This window comes from Trachypithecus francoisi, unplaced genomic scaffold (assembly GCF_009764315.1).
Source record: "Trachypithecus francoisi isolate TF-2019V2 unplaced genomic scaffold, Tfra_2.0 Lachesis_group8, whole genome shotgun sequence".
NCBI lineage: Eukaryota > Metazoa > Chordata > Mammalia > Primates > Cercopithecidae > Trachypithecus > Trachypithecus francoisi.
This window is the reverse complement of record NW_022681473.1, coordinates 61,960,629-61,977,343: the sequence shown is the minus strand read 5'-3', so window position 1 is coordinate 61,977,343 and position 16,715 is coordinate 61,960,629. Positions and strand designations below refer to the sequence as shown.

At 42.5% G+C, this 16,715-nt stretch overlaps 1 protein-coding gene and 1 long non-coding RNA gene across 5 annotated transcripts; one reads left to right on the top strand and one right to left on the bottom strand.

Moving 5' to 3' along the window:
* Positions 1-1,736: 1,736 nt before the first annotated feature.
* Positions 1,737-10,340, bottom strand: TRIM21 (tripartite motif containing 21). Of its 4 annotated transcripts, none has more exons than XM_033205002.1 (7): positions 10,238-10,340; positions 6,602-7,041; positions 6,233-6,328; positions 4,909-5,139; positions 3,793-3,815; positions 2,984-3,084; positions 1,737-2,788 (listed from the first exon to the last, which is right to left on the bottom strand). In XM_033205002.1, the coding sequence occupies exons 2-7, from the start codon at positions 7,007-7,009 to the stop codon at positions 2,109-2,111; spliced, it is 1,539 nt and encodes a 512-aa protein (XP_033060893.1). In that variant the 5' UTR covers positions 7,010-7,041; positions 10,238-10,340; the 3' UTR covers positions 1,737-2,108. The 4 variants fall into 4 exon arrangements, with proteins under 4 accessions (XP_033060893.1, XP_033060897.1, XP_033060894.1 ...); XM_033205006.1 differs by having other exon boundaries at positions 1,737-2,677; XM_033205003.1 differs by lacking the exon at positions 10,238-10,340 and adding an exon at positions 9,848-9,991.
* LOC117080209 lies at positions 9,941-15,978 on the top strand. The gene is made up of 3 exons (XR_004435753.1): positions 9,941-10,058; positions 10,838-10,866; positions 15,853-15,978. It is a non-coding gene; the product is annotated as an uncharacterized LOC117080209 (long non-coding RNA).
* The last annotated feature ends 737 nt before the right edge of the window (positions 15,979-16,715 follow it).

The following is a 16,715-nucleotide window of genomic DNA, read 5'->3' as shown; positions in this document are numbered from 1 at the left end:
AGACCATTACTCATCCTTAGAATCAACTCTTTGATCAATAAAGTATTTTCAAAGTCACTGACTTCTTTGTACAGTATCTGAATTTTTCATGAAATATTTAGTAGATATGGTGCTGAGGGCAAACTGAGACTCTATTTTAGCTAAGGAATCACAGTTCCTGGAATGCTAGGGCTCTCTCATAGTATACTGTGATTCAAGTTTAGAGCTTTATTGTTCCAACCTTAAAAACTTAAAGTATGCTGTCACCAGGTGATGCTGTTACCTCAGTCCTGGCTTTCATATCAATGAGGGTTCCACTGATTGAACCCTACTATAAAGACACATGCACACGTATGTTTATTGTGGCACTATTCACAATAGCAAAGACTTGGAACCAACCCAAATGTCCATCAATGATAGACTGGATAAAGAAAATGTGGCACATATACACCATGGAATACTATGCAGCCATAAAAAAGGATGTGTTCATGTCCTTTGCAGGGACATGGATGAAGCTGGAAACCATCATTCTCAGCAGACTATCACAAGGACAGAAAATCAAACACCTGCATGTTCTCACTCATAGGTGGGAATTGAACAATGAAAACACTTGGACACAGGGCAGGGAACATCACACACCAGGGCCTTTTAGGGTGTGGGGGCTGGGGGAGGGATAGCATTAGGAGACATACATAATGTGGATGACAGGTTGATGGTTGCAGCAAACTACCATGGCACATGTATACCTGTGTAACAAACCTGCACGTTCTGCACATGTACCCTAGAACTTAAAGTATAATAGAAAAAAAAAAATGAAGTTAGGCATAAAATAATGGGTACTGTAGTTACATAGGATTCAAAATATCAAAACAAATCGAGTTGTATATGTGAGGATAGTGATTACCTTCATGGGCTGTGACTTGAAGGGAACTCATCTGGATCTGCTGGGGTGCTGGGAATGTTCTGGTTCTGTATGGGTTCTATTACAGGATTCCATTCAACTTTTTACAAAAAGAATCATTGATGTGAATGCTATGTGCACTTTTCTGAATGCACATATATGTCAATAAAAAATGTAAAAAACTACACATTCCTGATCATTAAGAACAGGAGCCCCAACCCCCTGGCCGTGGACTGGTACAGGTCCATGGCCTGTTAGGAACCGGGCCACACAACAGGTGAGTAGCAGGTGAGCATTAGTCAGAAAACTTTGCCCAAGAAAGGCACATTCCAGAGAGAAATAACATTAAAATTTGATATTCCAAGGGGCACAGGAGTTGGCCAGTTTTCTAGAAGAATACTGAAAGCATAGGGCAGCCCAGCCTTGACCTTGCAGGGACAAAGAGCTCCAGGAACTTTGATGTTGTCACTCGTCACTTACTGAGAACAGGTGCTTCAGGTCCGTGAGGGTCAGAGATGCAGAGGTCCACAGAGCTACCCCAGCCCCAGGATAACTTTGTATTTCAAAAGCAGGTGTTCCATCATGGTAAGGAGGTAATATCCCCTCGGGCAGCGATCAGAGCCCAGATGGCCTTCTATTACCACAGCGGCTATGACGGGGAAGGCTATAATGGGGAAGTACAGAAGATTCTTGACCTGGGTCTTCAGTCCAAGATCAAATATTTCAAATGGAGAAGAGGGGACAGCCCAGGCAGGAAAAAAACGTGCAATGTTAAAGACACGTCACTATTAATCATATTCAGAATTCTCAAGTATTTCAGGATTAAGGAACGATGACTGAATGAGATAGACTGAGGCACGGGTTTTTAAATTTTATTTTTTATTTTTAGGAAGTCTTTTTGCAAACCATACAAGATATAATAGAGATCTCATCAAAGATGACACCCTAGAGATGGAGAGGAGAAAACAAAACTTAAGTCCCATAAAGAAGGCAGAAACACGTTTTTGGTTGATCAAGATGAGTTTGGGCCAAATATAAGGAGGGAATCACAAAGCCATCTGGGGCAGGAATGTTGATGATGAAGTGACTTCCCTGCTAAAGCTTGCTTGCTGGGATCCAGATGCCTCTGCAGAGATAAAGGTGGTTCAGAGTTCATGGGGAAAACAGGCAGGGTTTGTGGCTGAGAAGTGGTGCCAATGGGGAGAATGGCAGTGTCCAGAGAAAGCCATCAATAGTCAGTGGATCCTTGTGATCCAATATTCAGTGGACAGAGGGTTAGAGGGGCTGTGTTTCTTCCTCCGTCATTGAAACCAGGACTGAAGAAGGGCCGCAGAGGTCCTGTAAAGGCACATTCAGAGAAGGAGTAGATGAGGGAGCCATGGTCAGTGATGTTGTAGAAGGAGACCATGCCGGCCTCATAGTCCAGGAAAATCCCAATTTGGCATGGAGGCACCTGAAGGTGGAGGGGAGTCTGGGGGTAGGTGCCAGCCTCATATTTTTGTTTGTTCCACAACCAAATTGTCCAGAAGCCACTCTTGGAACTAAGCAAAAAGTGCCCCTTCCTGCGCACAGAGTCTCTGCAGACACCCAGGTCCCAGGCCTCCTTTCCTGTCACATCTACCTCCCAGTAATGTTTTCCAGAGTGGAAGTGCTGGGCACCCAGGACCATAGGATAACTATCAAATCTCTCTTCATTTCCAGGTATGCTCTGCTGGGTGTCTCCAAGCCTCACTTGTCTCCGATCTTCTGAAAGTATGAGCCATGGATTGGCTGTGTCTGGATCCAGAGTGATGTGGACTGCAGAGAGAGGACCATAGTCAGGTCTTGCATGGGGGGAGTCACTAACTCTGTGTCTGTGGCGGAGGGATTTTGTGTAAACTCCAGGGCGAGCATGAGGGATCAACCTCCCTGTGTGAGGAAACGACCATCAGCCAGTTCTTGCCTTGGTCCTGACCTTTGAAGAAACCATCTTCCTTACCTCCATCTCTGCTCCCCCTGCTCTGACGTTCCATCTCTCCTCCAAGTTGCCATCCAGGCTCCCTGACCCTGGGATCTACACTGCACCCCCATTATCCCCCGCAAAACTCCTAGAGCTTGCCTCACCTGCACATGTCCTCAGCATTTTCTTCAGCCCTGGCACATGGCACACACTCCTGAGTTTTGGAGAGGCAATATCCAGGTCCTTCAGGTTCCAGGACTCACTCCTGGGGGAAAGAGAGTTTGAGACTCCTGTCTCTTACTCCTATCCCAAACCCTAGCACTATAATCTCCATTGTGGAGGACTCTGATAATTTAATTCAACTCAAATTTATAAACACTTCTGGTGTTCAAGTCTTCAGGGATGGGTGTGAGAGGCAAACAATGCAGGATTTAGTTTCTACCCAGGAGTTCCTGGTTATAGGGCTCTGCAGCATGTGGACAGTCTGTCTCTCCTCTCTAAGCCTGAGGTCACCTGGCAAATGCATTCAATTTCATTTTATAGGCAATCCATCTGAGACAGGCTGAATCACTTCTGCAAGGAACCTCAAGGAGTCTTGCCCACACTGTGGGTCTGACTCATGGCTCTTTCTGGGAGGTAACTTGTTAGATTCCACTGAGAATAGGAGTCCCAGCCGGCCGTGCTCGAGTAGTCTGAATTCTGGAAAGACCCAGAACTTTCCAGGATTTCCCTGTTTGGCAGGGCTTTACTGTGTGAAGATGTTATGATCCAACTACTGTGGGCAATCACCAACTAAGATGTCCACTTATTAGCTTTCTGAGACCAGAAAATATTTTATAGAGAATGAAGTCTTTGAGAATAGGAAGCCAGATGGGGAAAACTTCAGTGCATGTATTTCTAATTCAATAACCTTTGTCATAGGTATATATGCTTTCTGCTGGCCCCTCTTCTAAAAAAGAAAACTCCTCCTTACCTTTCCAGGACAATTATCACCTCCTGAGGAGAAAAGAGACAGAGAATAAGTTCTGGATTGCTGGATTGCCACTGAGACATTAGCCCTGTGGGTGATGTGATCCATCTGTGGTCCCTGGGGAACTGTTCCTCTCCTTCCTCTGGTCCAAAGCCCCAAATATGATTCTGACCAGCTTGAAGCAGAAAGGATGTGTGGATGCTTGTGAGGTAACCAGAAGCCCAGCATGGATGTGACCTACAGCTAGGGAAGGATTATCAGTTTGAGGACTCTGACTCAAAGACCAGATTTTTTTTTCCCAGATTTTTTAGACTCAGTTAAAAGTATGTTAGAAAGCCTGGTTCATGGCCAGGCATGGTGGCTCACACCTGTAATCCCAGCACTTTGGGAGGCTGAGGTGGGCAGATTACCTGAGGTTGGGAGTTCAAGACCAGCCTGACCAACATGGAGAAACCCCATCTCTACTAGGGGTGCAAAATTAGCCAGGTGTGGTGATGCAAGGCCGAGGCAGTAGAATCGCTTGAACCTGGGAGGCGGAGGTTGCAGTGAGGCAAGATCGCGTCATTGCACTCCAGCCTGGGCAACAAGAGTGAAACTCCGTCTCAAAATAAATAAATAAATAAATAAATAAATAAATAAATAAATAAGAAAGCCTGGTTCGGGCAGAAGACAGCCTGTCAAGTCAATCCAATACAATTAGGCTTTCTGCACACACCAGAAAGCAATGGCTCATGACCATGCTGAGTCACAGTGAACAGCGGTGAGGAAAGAACTGTAGAATGTTAGAACAGAAGGGACTTGTGAGACGATCTAGTTCATCATTTCCTATAGTGAGGCAAACATATCATTGGTGGATGCAAGATGATTCTAAGTGCAACATACATTGACTTTTAAAAATGTCCTGTACTTATTTTCATCATTTAAAAATGAATTTTCATTCATTTAAAAAGGTCCTGTACTTTGTGCCTTGAATGCAAACCATTCATGGGTTTGAATTTCTACTTTATTTAAGAACATTCCAGGGACCAGGTGTCCATTTATTCGAATGGCAGTTCCAGATAGCTCTGGTCTTTTTCAGTTATTCCCCAAATAGTAGAAGGGAACCCCTCCCTGTCTCACCTGCAGCAGTTCCAGTGCTGAGCCGTGGCGCCTTCTCTCTAGCTCTGAGATGAGCTCCTGCAGGGCCTGGCTCTGCTGGGCCAGTTCGGCCTCTTTCTCCCCTAGGATTCTCAGCTGCTCCCTCTCATCCTTCTCCAGCTCCTGCAGCTGCCTCTGTTCTTCTTCAACCAGGAAGTTTTTTTGCTGCACAAACTCTGCGTGAATCCTAGATTTCTGTGTCTCCACCGTTTTCTTTAGTGTCAAGGGAAAGAGAGAGGTGGTTTTTATGAAAAGCTCCCAAACTTTGGGAATGGAGGTATTGGTACCTATTCCTATCCCCCAAAGACTCCACTCTGGTGTTGTCTGGGAAAACACACATACATACACACACACAATTTTGCTTGGGCGATAGGTGAGGTTTCTGGGACAGTGAGGGGAATGGACTTGGTGAGGGCACATTGTAGCTGGCCTACAACCACAGCTACACGAATATACGGCATTGGGGACTTTTGCCAACCTCTCTTCCAAACCCAGTCACCACTCAAATGTGCCCCTGTGTCTTCCTGTTTCAGTGAGTTACTGAGAAAAAAACACCTGTTTCCACCTCCAACAACCTCACAAAGCCAGGCTTATACCACCACCTCCAAGTCCTGGGGAAGGGGGCTTGGGGACATTCTTTGCTTTTCCTCTCCTGTTAGTAACTGGAAGGTCACTCGATGACATGAGGGTCTGTTTTGTCACCACAACCCAACTCACACCCTACCTCAATCCCAAATGTTTCTCTTCTGGGATCTACTGGGGATGGGCTCCTTCCCCTCCCCTCTCATCCCCAACATGCTCCACGTCTCCTTGGAAATCATCAGTGCAGAACAAACATTGATTCTTCATTATATTTTAGACCAGAGATCTGGTCATGGTCAAGTAACCACCTGGTCAGATGGTTTCCTTAAGTCTATTCCTCATAGCCCTTGTCATTTCCTGAAAGGCTTAGCTAGCAGTTGGGTTTCTCCTAGGATATTTGTCTCAGACATCCAGGTGCTGATGCCATCACACCTCTGAGACTAGACTCAGAGGAGCTCAAAACTTTAGGGTATAGCTAGATCCTCTCAGCACCTTCTTCCAGGATTCTTGATCTTCAGGCCTGATGGGGAGCTCCCCTTTGAACCTGCATCATTTTTATTCCCGTCTATCTGTAAACCTAGAGAGCAGCTGGTTTCTGGAGAGTGAGACGGACCAACTCTATCACAGCTCAGACAGGCACAGCTATAGTTAAGGCTGTGAGTTGAGGACCCTGGACCCTGCCCAACCTTCTAGCCTAAGATCCCCTTCAGGATGTCATTCTTGCCTTCCAGTCTGCTCTCTTCATTGCAATTTCCACTTCCAACTTCTCAGCCAACTCCTGCTTTCTTCTCAGTTCCCCTAATGCCACCTGGAGCTTCTCCTGCGGAGAAAGACAGCATAATTAGTCCCCATGCAAACCAAGTAATAGGGTGGGGTAATCCTTGCAGCATTTTCTCATGCATATCTCCTACGCCTGGGGAATGAGGTTGGGTTTAGCTTATAATTCTCCTACATTAGACATGGAGAGAGGTAAACCCCTCCTTTCTCTAACCCCTCCAATCCAGAGGTGGTCCTCTCCCATTCCCTGCTCTGAAACCAAAGCACTCACCAGGGCCCATCTTCTTTCCTCCTGTTTGTGTCTCTAAGACCTCACCTGGTACTCCTGTGCAGCCTCCTCAAGAGGGACCATGGCGTGGTCACGGTGTTTCCGAGATTGGGCACACACCCAGCAAAGGGCCTTCCCATCTTTCTCACAGAACAAGTGAAGTCTCTCTCCATGCACTGCACACTGTTCCTCCTGTGCACCCTCTCTGGCTTCCTTGCTGATTTCTCTAAGGTTGTCCACCATGTTGGCTAGTTGTCGATTGGGGCGGAGATTCCTGAGCAGAAAGTGCTGCCGGCACACAGGACAGACACTGCCCCCATCTTTCCCAACCTGAGAGATGCATTCCTGGCAGAAGCTGTGGCCACACTCGATGCTCACAGGCTCCACGAAGGGGTCCAGGCAGATAGGGCATGTGACCTCCTCCCACATCATTGTCAAGCGTCCTGCTGAAGCCATTGTCAAGCGTGCTGTTAAGCCCTTTAGTGGGGCTGGTTGGGAGGAAGAAGAAAGGGAAAAGAAAATATGAGAAAGTCTGTGTAAGAAAAACAAAAAGTCAACATAATCCCTATCAAAATACCAATGACATTCTTCACAAAAATAGGAAAAAACAATCCTAAAATTTATATGGAATTACAAAAGACTCAGAATAGCCAAAGCTATCCTGAGCAAAAAGAACAAAACTGGAGGAATCACATCATCTGATGTCAAATTATACTGTAGAGCTAAAGTAACCCAAACAGCATGGTACTGGCATAAAAACAGACACATAGACCAGTAGAATAAAGAACCCAGAACAAATCCGTACATCCACAGTGAGTTCATTTTCAACAAAGGTACCAAGAACATACAATGAGGAAAGGACAGTCTCTTCAAAAAATGCTGCTGGGAAAACTGGATATCCACGTGTGGAAGAATGAAACTACACCCCTATATCTCACCATATACAGAAATCAAATCAAAATGGATTAAAGACTTAAATCCAAGGGCTCAAACTATGAAACTACTATAAGAAAACATTGGGAAAACTCTCCAGGACATTGGACTGGGCAAAGATTTCTTCAAATACCCCACAAGCACAGGCAGCCAAAGCAAACTTGGACAAATGGGATCACATCATGTTGAAAAGGTGCTGCACAGCAAAGGAAACAATCCACAAAGTGAAGAGACAACCCACAGAATTGGAGTAAATATTTGCAAACTATCCATCTGACAAGAGGTGAATAACCAGAATATATAAGGAACTCAAACCACTCTACAGGAAAAAAATAATAATCTGATTCAAAAATGGACAAAAGATCTGAATAGACATTTCTCAAAAGAAGACACACAAATGACAAACAGGCATATGAACAGTTGTTCAACATCATTATCGGAAAAATGCAAATCAAAACTACAATGAGATATAATCTCATCTCAGTTAAAATGTCTTTTATCCAAAAGACAGGCTATAACAAATGCTGAGGAGGGTGTGGAGAAAAGGGTACATTCATATGTTGTTGGTGGGAAGGTAAATTAGTACAATCACTATAGAGAACAGTTTGGAGGTTCTTCAAAAAACTGAAAATAAGGCTACCATATGATCCAGCAATCCCACTGCTAGTATATACCCCAAAGAAAGGAAATCAGTATATCAAAGAGATATCTACATTCCCATGTTTACTGCAGCATGTTTCACAATAGCCAAGATTTGGAAGCAATCTAAGTGTCCATCAACAGATAAATGGATAAAGAAAATGTGGTACATATACACAATGGAGTACTATTCAGTCATAAAATATAATGAGATCCTGTCATTCACAACAACATGAATGGAACTGGAGGTCATCATGTTAAGTGAAATAAGCTAGGTACCAAAAGACAAACATTGTATGTTCTCACTCATTTGTAGAAGCTAAAAATTAAAACAATTGAACTCATGGAGTTAGATAATAGAAAGATGGTTACCAGAGGCTGGGAAGAGTAGTAGGGAGGGTGTGTGTGTGTTGGGGAGGTGGGATGGTTAATGAGTACAAAAGTGGAGTGAATTAGATCTAGTATTTGATAGCATGATAGAGTGACTATAGTCAATAATTGTACACTGAAAAATAAGAGTATAATTGCATAGTTCGTATCACAGATGATCAATGCTTGAGGTGATGGATGCCCCATTTACCCGGATGTGATTATAACACATTGTATACCTGTATCAAAATATTCCATATACCCCATAAATATACCTACTATGTGCCCACAAAAGTTAAAAATAAACTAAAAACAGAAGAAAAACAAAATGACACAAAGGAAAATAAAAATAAAAATAATGGGTCAGGCATGGCGGCTCACACCTGTAACCCCAGCACTTTGGGAGGCTGAGGTGGGTGGATCACGTTAGGTTAGGAGTTCAGTTCAAGACCAGCCTGACCAATATGGTAAAACTCCGTCTCTACTAAAAATACAAAAATTAGCTGGGAGTGGTGGTGGGCGCTTGTAATCCCAGCTACTCAGGAGGCTGAGGCAGGAGAATTGCTTGAACCTGGGAGGCAGAGGTTACAGTGAGCCGAGATTGTGCCATTGCACTCCAGCCTGGGCAACAGAGTGAGACTCCCTCTAAATAAATAAATATATAAATGAATAAAAGGCATAAAATTAATGGCAAAACAATTAATGTCAAAAACAGTAATTACTTTTACACCAATCAAATAGTTTGTTGAGTAAGTTTATTCTTGTTCTGAATAACAAGAACTCCTCCATTGTTTGGTCCATTGATCCAGTGAGACAGACGGAGACACTGAGTCCCTAAAAGAGGGAGTGAAAATTGACAAGAACCTCATAAAGCTGTTGAGAGTTCTACCCTCATCATGTCCATTCCTGCTTAAACCCTCAGTGCTCATTCATCTCCTGTCTGGTACCAACAGGCCTCCATGCTGCTGAGAAATTATAGCTACTTTTTACCATGTACCTTCCATGTGCCAGACATACTTCATGCTTTGAATATATCTTCATTAATCCTTCCTATAACGGCAGAAGTCAGGTGTATATAGGTATGTAGGTGTATACGTATATACACAAGCATATGTATATGTATGTATACACACAGAGCAACAGGAACTGTGGCCAGCACTCCTTGGGCTCTTTTCTCAGCTGCTCCAAACTTAGTTTAGTTCCTGACAACACGTATTCTAGGGCAAATAATAATTTTGAAGGCCTATACATTTCTGGTTGAACATCCTAAACAGCCTGCCCCTCTCACCTCTGGAGGACTTTTGGACCTGGTAATCTCCAGAATTGCAGACCTCCTTGACCTGAGCTCCCTACCGTCCTGGCTAGGCTGTAGTCCTGGCTCTCCCAGCCGCACCTAGCCTTCATCCCAGGTCACGTGCTAGCATCCGGGCAGCCGGGCCCCTTCCCCTTCTGGGTAACTCGGCAGTCACGTCCACAACCCAGCCTCCTCCCAGGTAGGGGGCAGCCGGGTCCCTTCCCTTCTGGGTAACTCGGCAGTCACGTCCACACCCCAGCCTCCTCCCAGGTAGGGGGCCAGCACCGGAAGCACAGCTGGTCTTGGGTTGAGGGATCCCTGGTGGGAGAAGGGGCAAATGGGACCGGCTCAAGGATGGAGACTGGTTGAAGGGGCTGGGCAACCCTGGGGCAGGGGAGAGAGGTCCCATAGGAGGGCAGGGGTTCCTTGATCTAGTGGGGTTCACTCACCTTTACAGGGGACTCAACGCTGGTAGCCAGCTCCCTATTTCACTTTCAGTTTCCGCTCAGAGTCAAGTCTGAGAGGAAAGGGGAGGGAGGAGGAGGAGCCGTGGGAGGAGTGAGGGAGGAGCAGTGGGAGGAGCAGAGCCTTGAAAGCGTTGTGTGGAGAAATGCGGCTGAGAAGCAAGAGAGGTGGGAGGAGAGAAGGTAGAGAGGTGGGAGGAGAGAAGGTAGAGAGGTGGGAGGAGAGAAATCAGAGTTGGGCTCGGGGAGGCTTCAGAGGCTCTGGACGCCCAGGGGGCTTCTCTGAGACCGGTAAGGAGTGGAAACTCAGTAGCCCGTGGTCCTGGGTGCGCACTCCCTCCCATGTCTTCATTATCCGATTTGGTAAAATATCTACACGACGGGGGAGTCCGGGCTACTTTCTTTGACACTGGTCATCATCCCACACCTAGATGCTATATGTCTATGTCTGGAAGCTGCTTTTAAGGAAGTTTTTGATGCAGAGGAGTGGCTGGTGCTCTTCCTCGCGTGCCACCATCTGCTTACTTCCAGAAGCTAATTATTTTCATGTGACTGATGTGACTAATTTTTTTTTAACACTTGCAGGTGAGTGATTTATTTCGCATGACCCCAAGGTAAGTGTCCCACCAGTGAGTGGTGAGAAGGGAACTGACATCTGACAACCAACTGTGTTCTTGTCACTGAGCTAGGGACATTCCCAGGTTATATTATTTTTATTTTTAGTCAGAATATAAAATTTACCAAAGTAATTTTTTAATTTTCAATTTTGTGTGTCTATAGTAGGTGTATATATTTATGGGGTACATGACATATTTTGATGCAGGTAGAGCATACAATCCATAATAATCACATCAGGGTAAGTGGGGTATCTGTCCATCACCTCAAGCATTTATCATTTGTGTTATATACAATCCAATTACATGCTTTTAGTTATTTTAAAATGATAAATGATTGACTGTATTCACCTTGTTATGCTATAAAACACTAGATCTTATTCATTCTATGTCATGTATTTTTGAACCCATTAATCATCCCCTGCACCCTTGCCCCACTACCCTTCCCAGCCTTTGGTAACCATCATCCTCTCTATCTTAATGAGTTCAATTGTTTTAATTTTTAGCTTCCACAAATAAGTGAGAACATAACAGTTTGTTTGTTTGCCTGTGCTTGGTTTATTTTACCTAACATAATAATCCCCAATTCCATCCATCTTGTAGCAAATGAAAATTTCTCCTTCTTTTTATGGCTGAATAGTACTCCATTGTGTATGTGTACCACACTTTCCTTATCCATTTATCTGTTGATGGACACTTACATTGCTTCCAAATCTTGGCTACTGTGAACAGTGCTGCAGTAAACATGGGAGTGCAGATATCTCTTTGATATACTGATTTCCTTTCTCTTGGGTATATATCTAACAGTATTTCTTCTGGGTATATATCTAGCAGTATCCAGTAGCATTGCTAGATCATATGGTAGCTCTATTTTTAATTGTTTTTTGAGGAACCTTCAAACTGTTTGCCTTAGTGATTGTACTAATTTCCATTCCCATTTACAGTGTATGAGGGTTCCCTTTTCTGCATATCCTTGCCAGCATTTGTTATTGTCTTTCTTTTGGATAAAAGTCATTTTAACTGAGGTGAGATAATATCTCATTGTAGTTTTGATTTGCATTTCTCTGATGATCAGTGGTGTTGAGCACATTTTCATATATCCATTTGCCACTTGTATGTCTTCTTCTAAGAAATGTCTTTTCAGATCTTTTGTCCATTTTTGAATCAGATTATTGTATTTTTTCCTATAGAGTTGAGTTCGTTATATGATTATTAATCTCTTGTCAGATGGATAGTTTGCAAATATTTACTCCAATTCTGTGGGTTGTCTCTCCACTTCATTGTTTTCTTTGCTGTGCAGAAGCTTTTTAACTTGATGTGATCTCATTTGTCCAGTTTTGCTTTGGTTGCCTGTGCTTATGGGATATTTGAAAGAAATCTTTGCCCAGTCCAATGTCCTGGAGAGTTTCCCCAGTGTTTTCTTGTAGTAGTTTCATAGTTTGAGGCCTTAGATTTAAATCTTTAATCCATTTTGATTTGAGTTTTGTATATGGTAAGAGACAGGGTTGTAGTTTCATTCTTCTGCATGTGGATATCTAGTTTTCCCAGCAGCATTTATTGAAGAGACTGTCCTTTCCTCATTGTATGTTCTTGGCAGCTTTGTTGAAAGTGAGTTCACTGTAGATGTGTGGATTCGTTTCTGGGTTCTCTATTCTTTTCTATTGGTCTATGTGTCTTTTTTAATGGTATTATGGTGACATTTTGTTTACTATAGCTCTATAGTATAATTTGAAGTCAGATAATGTGATTCCTCCAGTTTTGTTCTTTTTGCTCAGGAGAGCTTTTACTATTCTGGGTCTTTTGTGATTCCATATAAGTTTTAGAATTTTTTTTCTATTTCTATGAGGAATGTCATTGATATTTTGATAGGGATTGCACTGAATCTGTAGATTACTTTCGGTATTATGGACAGTTTAACAATAGTGGTTCTTCCAATCCATGAACGTGGAATTTTTTTTTTTTTTTTAACTCTTTGAGTCCTCTTCAACATCTTGCATTAATGTTTTTCTAGCTTTCATTATAAAGATGTTTCACTTTTTTGGTTGTCTATTCCTAGGTATTTAATTTTACTTGTAGCTATTGTAAATGAGATTACTTTTATTTCCTTTTCAGATTGTTTGCTCCTGGCATGTAGAAATGTTACTGATTTTTGTACGTTGGTTTTGTATTCTACAACTTTTCTGAATTTGTTTCCTCAAAAAACTTTTAGAAATGACAATCTTTAGGCTTTCCCAAATATGAGATCATATTATCTGAAATCAAGGATAATTTGACTTCTTCATTCCCATTGTGGAAGCCCTTAATTTCCTTCTCTTGTTTGATGGCTGTAGCTAGGACTTCCAGTACTATGTTGAATAACAGTGGTGAAAGTGGGCATCCTTGTCTTGTTCCAGATCTTAGAGGAAAGGCTTTCAGATTTTCCCCATTCAGTATGATATTCGCTGTGGGTCTGTCATATATGGCTTTTATTATGTTTAGGTATATTTCTTCTACACTCGGTTTTTCAAGTTTTTGTTTTTTTTAATCATGATGTTGAATTTTACCAAGTGCTTTTTCAGCATCAGTTAAAATGAACATATGGTTTTTGTCCTTCATTCTGTTGATACGATGTATCACCTTGTTTGATGTGTATGCTGAACCATCCTTTTATCTCTGGGCCACCTCAACCATTTTTAAGGTGTACAGTTCAACAACTTTAGGTATACTCATATTATTGTGTTGCTACCACCACCGTGCATCTTCATCTTCAGAACTTTTTTTTTTTTCTCCTCCCAAGATGGAGTCGTGCTCTGTCATCCAGGCTGGAGTGCAGTGGCACGATCTTGGCTCACTGAAACCTCTGCCTCCCGGGTGTAAGCAGTTCTGCCTCAGCCTCCTGAGTAGCTGGGATTACAGATGCCCACCACCATGTGCGGCTAATTTTTGTATTTTTAGTATAGATGGGGTTTCACCACGTTAGCCAGGCTGGTCTCAAACTCCTGACATCGTGATCCGCCCGCCTGGGCCTCCCAAAGTGCTGGGATTACAGGCATGAGTCACAGTGCCCAGCCCTTCAGAACTTTATCATCCTAAACAACAACTCCTCATTTTGTCCTCCTCCCCAGCCCCTGGCACCCACTATTCTATTTTCTTTATTAATTTGACTATTCTAGGTGCCTCATAAGTGGAATTATAATGTATTTATTCATTTACGACTGACATATTACAGTTACATAAAGTTCTCAAAGTCCATCCATGTTATAGCATGTGTTAGAATTTCCTACCTTTTTAAAAAGGAGGGGAAACATATACCACATTTTGTTTATGTATTTATCTGTGGACACTTAGGTTGCTTCTACCTTTTGGTTATTGTCAATAATGCTGCTATGTCAGGTTATATTTTGTTTAAGCCACACAACCATTGGGTGACTTTGAGGTTATTATACTTGTATTACAGGGGAGGACACTGAAGCTAAATGGAGTGAAGTGACTGGCTTGTGGTGACAGATAGACATAGGTGCATGAGAGTTAAAGGCAGGGAAGACCCTCATTTTAATGACATCCTAGAGAAAACAGACTGCCCTGTCAGTTTAAGCAGATGCTGTAGGGCAGCTGGTAGGGATGTAGCCGTGAACTTCAGAGAAGAGGAGGAAGTTTGGAGAGGCTAGAATTCTCAACTCATTCCAACTCAGATATCATTAAGTATTAAGCCTAGTATCCATTAGCTATTTTCCTGTTTAAATACACAAATACTTATTGTGTTACAATTGCCTACAATATTGGGTTTGTAGCCTAGGAACAACAGGCTATATCATATAGCTTAGGTATATAGTAGGCGATACCATCTAGGTTTGTGTAAATACACTCTGTGATGTTCACAGGTTGATAAAATCACCTAAGGACACATTTCTCAGAATGTATCCCCATCATTAAGCAATGCATGACTAGTTACACATGATTGTAGTTGTGGTAGACTGTATTATTGTCCACCGATATTTAGTCTCCTGTCCTATCAGGGGTAAGGTATTTCCTTCACTCCACCAATTTTAAACTTTGCTGTGTGACTTGATTTGGCCAATGAAATTCGAGTAGCCCTGAAATGCACTTCAAGAATCAGAAAGTGTATAAAAAAATAACAGATGCTGGTGAGGTTGTGGAGAAAAGGAAACACTTACATACTGCTTGTAGGAGTGTAAATTATTTCGCCCTTTATGGAAAGCAGTGGGCAATTCCTCAAAGACCTAAAAACAGAAATACCATTTGACCGAGTGATCCTTTACCGGGTATGTACCCAAAGGAACCTAAGTTTTTCTACCATAAAGATAACATGTATGTGTATGTTCACTGCAGCACTATTCACAATGGCAAAGACACAGAATCAACCTAAATGCATATCAACAGTTGACGGGATAAAGAAAATGTGATACATATGCACCATGGAATACTATGCAGCCATCAAAAGAATAAGATCATGTCCTTTGCAGAAACATGGATGGAGCTAGAGGCAATTATTCTTTGCAAACTAAAAGGGGAATAGAAAAATAAAATACCACATGTTCTCACTTACAAGTGGGAACTAAATAATGAGAACACATGGACACAAAGAGGAACAACAGACACTGGGGCCTATTTAAGGTAGGAGGGAGAGGATCAGGAAAAATAGCTATCAGGTACCTGGGTGATCAAAGAACTTGTACAACAAACTCCCGTGACACAAGTTTATATAACACACCTGCACATGTACCTCAAACCTAAAATAAAAGTTAAAAAGGACACTATGATATTGGTGCAAAGATTGAATAGAAAGGAACAGAAAGACAAGAAGTTGCCTGGTCCATATAGAACATGTGTTATTGCAGATGTATGTGATACATATGCACCATGGAATATATGCAGCCATCAAAAAGAATAAGATCATGTCCTTTGTGGAACACGGATGGAGCTAGAGGCCATTATGCTTTGCAAATTAAAAGTTTGCATTAACTTTCCTCCTTTCTTTCCCCTCAGCTGCAAAACCCAGCAAAGTTCCAGTTAGAGGTTGTGACAAAGCCAAAGTCCACCCACAATGAATAAGAAGTGTAAATGAGAAATAAACTTTGTGTTTGAGCTGCTAATAAAACCTTAAACTTTAAAACATGGTTGGAAGGCTTGGTTTATCTTTCATTCTTTCCCTCTGCCAGAAGAATAAGCATATCACAGCCTAGACTCATGATGAAGATCCATGGAGCAGATGTGAATCTGACTCACTGCCTGTAGCGTAGTCATAACTGACTCACAGTGTTCATATAATATGAACAAGGATGATTTTGTTGTTTTTGTAGTGAACCACTGAAATTTGGGAGTCGTTTGTTTCACAGCCTTACTCAAGGAACACCAATTGCTGGAGTTGTGAGTTCCAGCTTGCGTTTCAACTCATGACAGCTCAAGACTGAATATTTAAAGAAAAATAAAGAAAATCCAGTCTCCTTACAGCATATCATAAAATTATTAATTTCACTTATCTTTGCTTTTGTCTTTCAAACTCTGATAATGAACACTTCTTCAGTCAGTTCTATAAAAAGAAGCTCCCATACATACTTTTACATGATCTACTTATATTGTAGGGCCAACCCTACAGGGTCTATGGGTTTTTCTCATGTGTGGAGACAAGAGAGCATAGAAATAAAGACACAAGACAAAGAGATAGAAGAAAAGACAGCTGGGACCGGGGGACCGCTACCACCAAGACGCAGAGACCAGTAGTGGCCCGAATGTCTGACTGCACTGTTACTTATTGGATACAAGTCAAAAGGGGCAGGATAAGGAGTGTAAGTCATCTCCAGTGATTGATAAGGTCACGTGAGTCATGTGTCCACCAGACAGGTGGCCCT

What these genes read in the sequence shown, in the direction of transcription:
- TRIM21 (XM_033205002.1), bottom strand. Translation starts at nt 7,009, where the DNA reads ATGGCTTCAGCAGGACGCTTGACAATGATGTGGGAGGAGGTCACATGC. An exon ending in AGGCTGCACAGGAGTACCAG is followed by an intron (nt 6,329 to 6,601) that starts GTGAGGTCTTAG and finishes CTTTCTCCGCAG; the next exon opens with GAGAAGCTCCAGGTGGCATT. An exon ending in CAGCACTGGAACTGCTGCAG is followed by an intron (nt 3,816 to 4,908) that starts GTGAGACAGGGA and finishes TTTTCTCCTCAG; the next exon opens with GAGGTGATAATTGTCCTGGA.